At 35.2% G+C, this 13,828-nt stretch overlaps 1 protein-coding gene and 1 long non-coding RNA gene across 2 annotated transcripts; both read right to left on the bottom strand.

Annotated features, from left to right (window-relative positions):
- Nucleotides 1–3,940: 3,940 nt before the first annotated feature.
- LOC117341857 (delta and Notch-like epidermal growth factor-related receptor) lies at nt 3,941–7,250 on the bottom strand. Its single transcript, XM_033903717.1, has 5 exons — nt 7,215–7,250; nt 6,753–6,846; nt 6,186–6,320; nt 5,332–5,515; nt 3,941–4,176 (listed from the first exon to the last, which is right to left on the bottom strand). The coding sequence occupies exons 1-5, from the start codon at nt 7,248–7,250 to the stop codon at nt 4,020–4,022; spliced, it is 606 nt and encodes a 201-aa protein (XP_033759608.1). The 3' UTR covers nt 3,941–4,019.
- A 1,238-nt stretch (nt 7,251–8,488) lies between these two features.
- LOC117342118 lies at nt 8,489–10,772 on the bottom strand. The gene is made up of 3 exons (XR_004535748.1): nt 10,707–10,772; nt 9,139–9,366; nt 8,489–8,623 (listed from the first exon to the last, which is right to left on the bottom strand). It is a non-coding gene; the product is annotated as an uncharacterized LOC117342118 (long non-coding RNA).
- Between the last annotated feature and the right edge of the window lie 3,056 nt (nt 10,773–13,828).

Below are 13,828 nucleotides of genomic sequence, written 5' to 3'. Positions count from 1 at the left end.
TTCAAATCGTTCGCCATTCAAACCAGACAATCGGACTGTATTGTTCAGGTAGACTCCATAAAACACTTGATAAAACATAGAAGTAGCGGACTAAATATACATTTGCAGTTGAAGGAATTTAACAGAATCAGGAAAAATAACGAATGATACTGTTTGACTATAGCGTGCTGCTTTGTTATTACTGAAAAAAATCATCTTTTTCGCGTGCGATTAATTTTCGCATATTTCACGGATGATTAAAATTTGCGAAAATTAATCGCAGCGAAATAATTTTAAATCACAGGAACATCAGGTCATCCACTCAAATCTTATTATTTTCATGATCGAAACCCCATGTTTTATAGCTTAATGTTCCATTTTGATTGTACATTATTGTAATTATAAAGGAATTTACTAAACTTTTAAAATTGTCTCCCTTGATTCGGTGTCACGTAAGTCCATTTTCTATGGAGGAAAGTGTACTGACGATGTGGTACTTCATAACATCAAAATTGTTTCTTGTTGTCAAAATTTGTTGTTAGACTTTTGTGATTATTGTTCAAACTTTGTGATTATGTATTTCAATTTCAGATACCACATGTTAGAAACTCTGTAGTGTATTAAATTATTTCTCAGTCAGCAGTTTGTATCTACCACGGAACTCGTTCGAACGCACCCTGAGTGTCGAATCAATAAATCAAGAAACTGGTTCTGCCTTAATCTTTCGAGACAAGCAAGATCCCAACACACATCCATTTCAACAAATCTATTTATTTACAAGTAAAATAATACACGAAAACAGTGTACATGTATCTAACATATACACGGTCAGTAAGAGGCATCTTAAAACGTTCATGTCGTTTATAACTAAGGTTTTTTCCAGCATCCAGCAAACGCATGTTTCTGACGAAATTGTACAAACAAGCAGAACAAATATTTTTAATAAAATGTAAGGAACATTTCGACAGACACTTGCAACAATGAATAAAACCTCACACTCTTAACACAATAATTTTCATATGCACACTCTTCTATATACAAATTAAACATTATTCAACAATGTTCTTTCATGTATTACTATGTTTCTGAATCATTCCAGATCAATGATAATTCACTGAGTTTAATACCAATTTCATCCATGGTTTGAGTTAATCAGGCCTTCGGGAGAAGACGGAATAGAAAACGATCAGAAATATTTTGAAATTGTTTCTACACGTTTACGCTTTAAGCAACAACGAAAATAAAATAAACATTTTTGAAAGGAACATTCCGTTACAAAATGGTGTTATACAGATGTCTTTGGTACAAAAGTCTGTCTGACGACAACTTATAAAACCGTTCGTGAACTTCCGCGATAAATTTTGAATTTGGCGTCTATCTATGATTGGTCAACGATTACTTTCGCAGTTCGGCGGAGATATTTAGCAACCGGCTTGTTTCGTGAAATCTTGTTACAAAACTGACAAAATTACTTACATTGCACAATATTAAGGAAAACGACAGTTAACACAGGTTTTAAAACGACACCGTACTTGGAATCATTAAACGAATCATTTGTGCTTCGAGAGAGGATACAGAAGAGAAAGAAACACTAAAATCAGCAAAAATTGTAGAGATTCAGAGTACATTTGAAGTAGCACCAAATTCACAGGAATACAGTTTCTTCAGCTGGAGTCGGGTAAATGTACTGTTAAATGCTTTGGTAGAATCCACTCCTATGTATTCATTGTCCGTTCATACTTTTACAGCGGATGGATGAGTAAATTATGAGGCGACTTCAAATTCAATGGGTGATGTTTTGTCCATGTCAGTATGTAGCTATGATACCGTTTGTCCACTTACGATTACAATATAGAAAACATAACATAAATAAACAATTGTCAGATGAGATTTAACTTACAATGTTGACACAACTGAGAAATATTGCCTATTGTAGGTTTGTAGTTCGGGCGTGGAATGTCTACAAGTGATTCAAATAGATTCGGTAAACAAACAATCGTCAACAAAATTATATATTTGGTTCTCTTAATAGTCTTGTGCTTTTAGTGTTGTTCTAAGAATTCGATTGCTGTTACCTTTGCACTTTGACGGTGTTATTAAAGGACAATTGGCGTATATTCAATAGTATATCATTGCATACTGGGTATGTACTTTCGTACTATTTTAAGTCGTCGCCTTTGATCAATCAAGATCAATAGCATGCAGCTGTATGGTGCACTTTATTGCATTTTGGCTCTATTGTAATTCACTCTTTCTAACATGTGATTTTTTGAAATAGGTAATTAAGGATTAACATCAATTATTTTTTCTGTTATACAGTCATAACAGAAAAAACTGGAGTGTACTCTAAATAAACCGCGAAGCGGTTTATGAAGAGAGTACACTCCAGTTTTTTTTATGTTATGACTGTATAACAGAAAAAATAATTAATGTTAATTCTTTTAATTTAATTTCGTCTTATACACACCAAGATATTTCACTTTCTTTGGCGAACTCTTTTCTGCGATAAATTATTACGCAACGTCATCAGCCAATCAAAAATGACGTTACATTTCGCAACGCCAAAATTTTGTTATGGAGGTATAACAAAATTATTTCAGCCAATGAAAATGCGTGTTTCATACAAAATTAAATTATTTACATATATCTTGTGTCTTTCTGCAGTCATTCAAGATGATGTAAAAATTGTAAAAGATGTATCAGTACTAACAAAAACACCTTCTATAACCGTTTAGACCATCGGATGGTATGCCAGAGCAAACATGGTCCAGAAGTGTCTTGGTGGCTTGGAGATCTATATGAATTGATGGACACACACGACCCAGATATTTGGGTGATACATATTTCAGCAGCCATTATGGCGGTCTCAAATGTTTAGGAATTTTTGCTTTAATAAGCATGGTTTTCAGTTCCAGATGGTTGAGCGTTCTTTATAAAAAAAAAACCATATGATGATGTCAGAATTACCACGAGGAACTTTAATTGATGTATTTAGTAAGCTTACGTAGTCATTGTGTTTGCTTCTTCGTTCCTTCTGCAGTCTTTTTATATGTTGTTGTATTTTTGCGATGAATTATCAAGCGAATTTTATGAAGGAACGAAACAAACCGACATCGTTGCTGCCTGTCTCAATAGGGGAAAATAACCCGAACATACAGCCTTGTGAATACCTTCTGCTTTAGAGGGTTAATTAAACTCTTAATGATGTTCTTTTGGATCATTAATGAATGGATCTACCTCCTTACTTTATACATTTTTATTCTTTTGACTGTTTGTCGCTGTTTCCGCAGCGTTAATGACATTCGCGGTTGATGTTCGCGATGTAAACTACTTTCGCATCATATTCGCTGAATCCTCGGTGTAGATGTTTTTTCTTTCATGTTTATAGCACGAGCCCTTGGCAAATTTACGGGTATTGGAATGATCATTAAAACAATCGCCTACTGAGTCAACGTTACGTTATGTGAAACAATCATTATGGACATGGCTGTTGGTTAATGCGGCCGCTGGCATCAAACTTAATGTGACGGATAATTTTGACATTGCACTATGTTTCAATAATGTGTTGCCTCATTCTTTCAGCTAGAGCGAATGTTTTTTCTATGCACATAACAGTATATCGTACCAATTAAAGTGTAAATGCTCTTTGGTGGTCAAATGTTCGAGGTCTAAGCAAAACGGATGATTTTCTGTGAAAATTCACATTTTCTCATTTAGACCTTTTTTATTGATTGTATACTTTTCTTGGAATAGATAAAAAGGAACCTTTGATCGACATTTGCAATGTTTTGCGTCACTGCAACTTTTTTGATGGTTTGCTGAGTGAATTATATTATAAATCCTGGCATTTTAGAGATTCTATTCCGAGTCGTTAACGGGGTCGTTATGATATGATAGCGATGTGATGGCCGTCCGGAATATGATTTAAATGGCATAATAATGTAACAGTCAAGGTGGAGACAATGCATTACCACAGCATATCCATATTTTACCATCTGAACACATCTCTATCAATTGAATCGGTATACACAGTGCCTTGTCTACACTAGTCTTGTTGAAAGTGTCTCACTGTAAGATGAACTGGTATGCAAATCTCTTGTCAAAGATGTGGCTTCCATGATGGCGTCGGTAGAGAGACGAGGCTTGTTGAGGCTGGATACTTCTAGACTTCCTTTCGGAGTTCTAAATTCAAACGATCTGCAATTAAATGACATAAAGCAATAACGATAGTACTACGTATAATTTAATATTGGCATTCCTTGTTGTATTCGTCTACATGTACAAATTTACTGTGACTCAATAGGAATAGGAATACAGCCAGTGACGTCTTCCGCGTAATCAAGACAAACATGGCCACCATTCACAATCAATTCAAATATTTGGTTTGGTTAATTATTTTTTAACATCATATCTGCTAAGGTACTTTAAAGACGGCCTACCCTGTGTGCGAGATATGTGATGTATATGCGTTTGGATTTTTGGAACCTGCGGTATATTTTCTCCTTGCGATAGCGCGGAACTGATGTCGACTTCATAGTGCTATCTCACTGAATCATATTGCCGAAGACACCTATCAGACCAACTACCTGGTCACATTATACTGACGAACCAGTCGACCTACTCCCATGGGGCTGAGCGCAGGAGTAGCAACTTCCATTTTTATAGAGTGGTACAATGTATGTCTTGACCAGGGGATATAACCCTAAGCCTTCCTCCCAGGGGCGAACGCTCAACTAATGGCCAAAAGCGAGGCAATGTCAATGGAGACATTATGAAGAAGAAAGCTATTCAGAAAGAAGAGAAAATATAATATCCATAATTTAGTCGCTTCTTACGATCATGCAATAGGGGAAACAGGTGAAATTTCCCCCTACGCCCTTCTTGCAATTGAAAGGATCGACTGCAAATGGAGGTTGCTTGATAATGGTAGGTGATCATGCTCCTGTTTATAAATGCCACATTTTTTGAGAGTTAATAGAAAATATTAGTTTTCTTATTTTGGGGACGTTCTGTCCATCGCGTACGAGTTCTGTTTGGAATAAGTGCATCACTTCTGCAGTATATTTCATTGCGCGGTTAACGGCGTTTTTCCATAGCAAATAAAAACAATATTTACATTAACAGTTATACAAATTACTTGAAAATAATACAGAAATTGTATTCCTATCGACTCAATGCTAGCATCTAGTAACATTTCAATGCTCATATAAATGTCTTCGTCGACACATTGCCTTAACCGTAAAAAAATAATTAAGTTTATTATTGTGTTCACAAAACGATATAACTATTTCATTAATAATAAGCGAATAAAGTATTGTAGCCTTATGACCTACTCTCTTTATTATATCTTACCTCAATCTCTTCCATCTAATTTTCTTGTAGGTTTCATGCAGACGACAATAGCACGTGGTTACCACAGCAACCACAATACAAATGGCGCCCATCAGCGTTCCAGCCACGATGTATAGATTATGGAGATAACTTTTGCTCGCTTCTTCTGTAATTTCGGTTTCCATAGGAGGTGCAAAAACGTCAACTGCAATTTCAATGACATTGCATTAAGAAACATGGACATTAATTATTTATTTATTCACGCTATTTCAAAAAAGAAGTTTTCAGTTCTCATTTCTAGAACGCATCCATGTTAACTGAACGTGTAAATGCATTTTATGTGCCACTGTAATAGTAAAACATGTGCAGTTTTATATTTGGTAAGCCATAAATAGGGGATTATGGCAGTATATTGTTTGGAATATATATCAATTTCAACACATTGTTTAATATATTGAATAACTCGATCAATGTTTGTTTTTTTTTTCAAAATCTGATAGTGCATATGCTATAATAAGGATGAATTGCGTCATTAGAGACATACACATTTCCCGATTTCACATGTTACAACATAAAAGCTGAAACACGTGATCCACACAACGAATGATACAGTTTCCGGAGCAGGTGTTGCGCTTTCTATTTTAGTTATTTATTTGGATAGGGGACGTAAAATTATTGTTTATTTTTCTGTATCATAATTTCTCGTTTCCTTTCGACATTTCTATCCGATCATTACGTTTGTAGAGACAATGAAATATTGATTCTATCGGACATATAAAGATGAAGATACATTATCTAATTGCATATTGTGTCAGATTTTAGTGGATATCAAACATTTATGTGTTTGGGCGATTGGTTGAATTCTGACATCTTACATGTGAACTCGCAGTTAAAGCCCGCGTGCGGTTCCGTGCACGAACACCAGTAACCATTGACACTGTCGTGGCACGTGCCCATGTGAAGGCAGGGATTGGATGAACAGTCGTTGATGTTAACTTCACAATTGTGACCTGAAATATTGGTAACATGGTAAAACTGAAAGAGTGTTAAATTTGATCTGAAATAAGTTAATAGCTGAATCGTAACATGTACATTGTATTTTCGCTTTACAGTACGGACGTACTTAAGTTCTAAAAATGATTGTGTCTTTCAAAATTTCTCGTTATTTCGCCACGGTTAGTATTTGAACACGGATTTTCGGTGAGAGCAGTTTTGACTTCTGGTTTTAACGTATTTTTATTGTAATAAACAGGGTCCATTAGGAGGAGACACAAGTTTACCACCTTGAACTAATGCCACTTTGATTCCCAGCCATGTCTAGCCGCTTGAACACCATCCCGTAGTAATGTGTGATTAAACATTTCGATATGGTGTACGTAAATTATCCTTTCCGTTAACGCAACATAAACGAAACAAGCTGTTATTATCAGCTAAAGTATTACCTGTATATCCAGGTCGACACAGGCATCTAATACTGGTGCCAAGATCGATACATGCCGAATTGTTTCTGCAAGGATTATGAGCGCAAAGGTTTACCTACAAATAAATTTTTATATATTATCACGTGGTTAAGAATATTACCATTCACATTTCAATAAATATTACTTTCCATGTAAATAATATGTGAATATCATCAAGAGAGGGATTACTTTTATTGTCTATTGTCTGCTTCCTTGATTGGTATTTACTTCCAACCCAGATTGATAACAAAGAACAATGACCATTGTAATAGCAAACCTTGTATATGCATGCAGTCTAGACAGTTCTCTGTGTGACCCCGGGAAGTCTGATCGTCCCTTAAGGAAGAATAACGAAGTTTTGAGTAACGTTTTCAGTCTGTTTCGCATCAGTGTTAATACATATATCGGGCTGTAAACTAACCTAGAAGGTTCCTTTTATCTTACTTTGACAATTTGAAGCCATGTCCGATCAATAGTCATTTTCCAAAACAATTATACCCAACAACCACTTTGAGTTTGTTTGTGTGTTCAATTGCGCTTCTCAGCACCGAAGAAGAGTTAATAATCTCGGATTGCCATCATTCTCAGGTGAAGTAAATGAAAGGATATTTTTCTTAGCTGTTAGTGTCATTTATCCTTCCTCGAATTGCGAGAATGCCGAATGACCATCCATATTTCGAGTACTTTCAGAGAGGCAACTATTATCGCAATGATGACACACAGAGTATATTGAAGATTAATCTGTTTTCTGAAGAATTTGTAATCGTGTATTCCAGGATGTCACTTATCCTCTGAATAATTCGTATCAATTCATTTTCAAGAATAAGTAACCGTTCTGACCAGTTGGCAGGATAAGTTGGCACAATTCAACCTAAATGGCGGATCAAAGTTCTGACCAATTCCCATTTGAGAATCTTTGCTTTGTTTTTAGGGGTTTAACGAACGTGTCGATTCTAACACGTTCAATAAGGGTGTCTCATCCATCGAAATAAGTGCACGTACATCTCCATAGGAGCTTGGTTGTATTACAGAATCATTTCATATGCACCAACATTGTATCCATGCATTCTGCAAACTTAGTATCCTATATCCTTGTGGATGACTCACATCCTAGGAACTTTATCCCTGTGCCATCGGGTATTACTCGCCTATATCTTTGGGGTTTACTCAACTTCTTTGAACAGATAATACCCATGTATCCTCGGGTTTCACTCACCTTCTGGGAACAGTTTTTATTTCTGTATCCTCGGGGGTTACTCACCCATCTATGAGCAGTTAGTATCGTGCATACTTTGGGATTACTGGGCTTTATGGGACAGTTACTATCTGTGTATGCTCGGGGTTTCCTCACGTTCTTGAACAGTTAGTACCCGTGTACCCTCGGGCTTTGCTTACCTTATTCGATCAGTTAATACACGTGTATCCTCGGAGTCTATTCACCTGTTTTGATCAGTTAATACCCGTGTATCCTCAGTGTCTATTTACCTGTTTTGAACAGTTAGTACCCGTGGATCCTCGGGCTTTGCTCACCTTGTTTGATCAGTTAATACCCGTGTATCTCCGGGCTTTGCTCACCTTCTTTTATCAGTTAATACCCGTGTATCCTCGGGGTCTATTCACCTGTTTTGAACATTTAGTTTCCAAATATTCTCGGGGCTTGTTCACCTTCTTTGATCAGTTAATACCCATATATGCTTGACGTTTACTCACCTTCCTGGAACAGTTAGCGCCCGTATATCCCCTAGGACAAACACATTCATATCTGTCCTGACGGTCTAAACAATGTCCGCCATGTTGACAAGGTTTACTTTGACATTCGTTATAATCCTTCTCACACAGCTCCCCATGGTATCCTTCAAAATGACAACAGACAAAGTGGGTCATGGTTTTTGTGAATAATTGGCTCTCAACACGCACGCTCTACTTGTAAACACTATTTTCGTTCTATTTCTAGCCTATTTTCAAAACGCATTTACAAACTAGTAGTGCTAATTAATATATTTGCTTTTGGAGGTTTAACGTCATAGCGACATCAAAGGTCATATGAGGACGGATGTCAAGGAGACACCAAGAGTAAGAAAAGCGCAGAAAGACATAGTAATGAGGAAAGAAAGGGACGATTTAAGATCCCAAGTGTTGCAATTGGGAGAGGCGATCGATTTTGGACTATTCAATGCCCCCCAAATAGAAGACAAAAAAAAAGAAAGATGAATTGTGTGAGTTGTTTGCTTTGAATTGTGGTTTTGTTAATGAATTAATCTGCCGAATGCAACATTAAAACTCGCTGTTGGTGTTGACAATAATGCATACTGCTAACCGAGAACCCTGCAGCTGTAACGTACAGCTTCGATCTCTATATGCCACTCACCTTGGATGCAATAGCATTGTCTCGTGCCGTTATTTGTCTGGCAGATACCAAACGCGCAAGGATTTGGTGTGCATTGGTCTATATTTTGACACTGTGTTCCAGTATATCCTTCCGCACACAAACATGTGAAGGAGGTTGTATCTACTACTACGCACGTGCCATTATTCGAACACGGTGATGATTGACATATGTTTGTCGGTTGATCATGCGTCGTAGTATTTATGACATCTGTAAAATAACATCAGGAAACAAAGACAATCTCATGTCAAACTGCATAGTTCAATTTTCTACAATTGTCTCATCAAGATGTGACTCAGGTAAACTCTACCCTATTTCATAAACCCGAGTTTAAAAATGATCGGTTAAAAATATGACAAAAGATTTCTGGACAAGATTAAGATAAACAAAAGACAATAAATTTTGTACAAATACTCGAATCAAAATGCTGGTAAGAAAATTTCAACTGTTATAAAATCTTCCAAGTTTCAAGATCGAGTGAAAATTGGAGAAACCTCACGATGACTTCAATAAGAAACATTTCACGTTGATATTGATATCATTTAGCTATTGGAAAAGATGCCTTTTGATGTTCCTTCAGTCAACATGTTATAGAAATGCAATCACTGTACAAGTTGCTGCTCAACTTGTTACTTTTTTCAGACCTTTGAGTAATGCGTGACGTTGTTGAGAATATGCAATAGTTTTATGATTAAATCAATGTGGAACAACCACCACGTAAAACAAGAGAGCAGATACAGGTTATCGATTAACACACTTGTTCAACTCTCCTTCTTGTCACGAACGTTCAACTCTCCTTCTTGTCACGAACAAGAAACAAAGCCAATACATATTGACTTTGGTATGTATAAGATATTCCCCTATCTACCACATGCGAGATTGTTGTGAGTGACGCAAATTGTAAGAACGAGCGATAAATCGTTACATGTTTCGGTTAGATTTCAAAACACTGAAAGACGATGATGACAAATCACAAAGCGACCCTTAGATAGAAAAAAAAACAACAAATAAGATTTCAAACCAAGATCTAGATATTGGAGATGGTTAACAGGGCCAAAATAGGGTGAGTACAACTCATGGATGCCACCCTTAGCTAATGGTAAGCGATCACAATGATGTAATCACTGTCGGAACAACATTGACCTACCTAGTATAAAACATAAAAAAAAAAAAAATGTATTTTTTTTTTATCTTCATCAGATAACAATTGTGTGTATTGTAATCACGGTATCTACAGCATGATTAACAATACTTTATAACAACATTACCGTTTAAGCTAAATGCCAAAAGATACAATCGTAATTGGCATATATTGATATTCAAATATGACAACAAAATTTGGAATTATTTCCCAATTAGATAAGTACAAGCCAACGAGACAGTCGAAAACTGCAATAATAATAAAACTTATACATATTATATTGTACCTGTGATTTTAAACTAATTCGCGACGATTAATTTCGCGAATTTAAATCGCCCACGAAATTTAATCGTACGCAAAAATAAGTAAGTTTACCATACTTAAGATTCAATGGAGATAAATCACTTACCTTGGTACGTTTTATCGCAGTACGTCGAAGTATATCCAGCACAGCAGACACATGTAAACTTTTCCTGGGAAATCAAGGACAAGAGTTTAATTACTATCTAAAATATCGATGATAATAAGCCATCGATATATTAAATGAGGGAATATCTTCAAGCGATAAAACGTCTTTGGAAACGAGTTGTAATGGTTTATGAAGTTTTGGGCAAAGGTATGTCAGTGGTTGTACCATTAAAGAGTATCTTAAGTTGAAGTTTACAATTTGAGTGCCTCATAGAATGCGTTAACGATATTAGCTACAGACGTAAGCTATGAAGTAACTGAGTATCAGGCTGCTAATGTATAATCTTTGTATCAGAATATTTTTAATGACGCCATATTGTTGACTAAGATTATACAATCTCTCTACTAATCCTGTAAATTTTTAAGAATCAGTTTCTTGTATCATTATTGGTAAATGGCACTGTTCTATCAAAATTCTGTCTTTAAATCAAATTTGAACTTGTGTAGACAATAAACTTTTTATTGAACATATCCGTTTATTACATGAATTTTAACCAATTCGGGCAATAACGAATTTCCATATATAGCAAAAGATATAAATTGGCACCATTATGGTTAAGCCAAGCCGAGATCCGTCAGTGAAATAGTATATAGTATTTTAAAATATATTTTCTTATCTTCGTATATGTCATGTTGTGAAGGCCCACATTCATTTAAAAAAACACAACATTTTCTTCAAAAGGCACCTCCATATCACTGTCCGATTTAATGCTCCCTTATAACTTAATTGATCTGACTTACAGTGGCCTTAAATTGTTGCCACATACATGGTAAGGTAATTCAATGACCGATTCACTATCATTGAACTTTTTTTCTCTCATTTCATCATGTATAAAAAAAAAATTTTTTTTCTGCATTGGCGTCAATTATCCAATTTAAATTAATTAACAAAACCGAAATCATGTTACTTTGTCTGCTCAAGAATCTACAGTCAAGTAGACTCGTGGTCCTTTATTGAACATTTTAGGAAGTAAAAACAGGAAACGTATGTCGATTTCATTACCTCTGACGAATCGACGACGCAATTACCATTTCCCACCACAGAGTCGGGATTGATTCCCAAATAACGGCCAGCAAAGATTTGTCTTTATTGTCACAGCTATTCTCATCCCTCTAAAGCAATTATCCGTCGAATTAACTGAAAAAAGAAAGGTATTTGTCAACTACAAAATGAAATTGGACTTGATGAGAAATTTTCGCGACAAGAATCCTTAATTGGAAATGAAACAAGGTCGATCTAATGCCGGGAAAAATCCAGTAAGAATTAACGAACGTCGAAATCATTACAGTACAGATATCTGTGCCTGACTTTGGGAAGGAAAACAACAGTAATTCTATACAGTAAACCCGAATTACAATAAATATCCGCGGACAGAATTTAAAAGTGTTCAGACTAAATCCAACGTCAAAAATTCAATCACGGAAAATAAATCATCGTCAACGCGCTATCATAGCAACAAGACCGGTTAAGAATAAATGAAAGATAATTTATCATTAAAGTAATATTTTAATTAATTTATTATTAATATTACTTGACCAGTTTGGCTTAGGCACGTTTGTATTGTTGAACATGCTATCAACACTAATGTCTTAGTTCGTGAGATAGGGTGTAAATGAGACAGCGGCATGTTTGGATTTGTCTTCTTGTGATAGCGCGGAACTGACGCCGATTGATAGTGCTACTTCATTTACTCAGAAGAACATTTTAATAAGTTAACTATAATACTCCGTTAGTCTGAAAAAATGTATTTGAATAATCAAATGGACACAAGAGAATACTAATGCGTACGCAATCTGTAGTTCTAACTAAAAATCGATGAAAGCTGAATAAATATTTGGAAAAAAACCTCCGCGAAGATCTCTAAAAAAAAATAACGGAAAATTGATTAAAAAAGACTATTTTTACCGGAAGTGTAATGCTATTTACATATGTATTTCGTTCGTGATGTATTTTGTAGAGGTTTTATTTCTCCAGGGTCGATATCGGGATTAAAGGATATTTCGTGGAAGGCATGGTTTGATATTTTATCGTTTAACATCAACTTTTCATCACAACAAGGTCATTTAACAACACTGATATAATACAAAGTGCCCTTTTCCCTAAACGCAATGAGCAGTGTTATTGGCACAATAAGGTCATTAGCGAATTAAAGGTCATTGAAAGTCAAAATGTCAACGGAAATTGAAAGTTCAAAAATGGAAACTGGTATCATTCTAAGTTGTTTTTATTGTATTACGGTCCATCGACAATTGCAGTCATTTGGGGTTAAACAACAAGAGTTCACAAAAAGAAACCCATCAGACTCGAACTAAACTACAACCTATCAATGGAGATTACCTTCAATTAAAGTTGAATGGACACTATTGTTATGTAACATGTTCTACTTCAGAGGTGTTCTATAGATCTATTAAAGGACAATTGGCGTCATTATTGAATTCAAAGTGAAGCACAAGTGACAAAGAGGAATTAAGAAGTACAGATGCGGAAACGCAAATTTTGTGTGCGGTGCGTCAAAGTTTTACAATTCGATTACAGTTAATCAATTATGTTCCAAAAGAAGTATTTTATGCTTTGTTGATTCACGAGAACAAATACGTCACAAAAACCTTAAGATAAATTAAGAACAATAAGATTAAGAGAATGAATTTGGAAGTTAAATTCAGCGCTAGTAATTTAATTTAGCATTAAATTCTAATCCATTTTTATTCATTTTATCTTACTTTTCGTTCTTCACATTTAATCAGCTTTTGAAAATCTCACATGGGAATGTAATTATTTTTCGATTGTCTAGACATTAATGGATAATCTAAAAAATAATTGCAATTTGAAAACAAATGTAATTTCAATTTATATTTAAATTAAACACTTGGGGAAATATATCGAACTGTACTTGAAATGCCAGCGAAACGGTAGTAAAATAAAAGGTAAAGAGAATAACACATTTCAAATCCCAAGTCTATTATATATTTCTATATCTCTAGATAGCAGTCGTAATCAAAGGAGTAAGACCTGCTATTTATATAACATAAAATAAATTTCGCACCAAATAACTATCACAATTT

The sequence above is a fragment of the Pecten maximus genome, chromosome 14 (assembly GCF_902652985.1).
Source record: "Pecten maximus chromosome 14, xPecMax1.1, whole genome shotgun sequence".
NCBI lineage: Eukaryota > Metazoa > Mollusca > Bivalvia > Pectinida > Pectinidae > Pecten > Pecten maximus.
The sequence above is the reverse complement of the archived record's forward strand: the minus strand, read 5'-3'. Positions and strand labels throughout refer to the sequence as shown.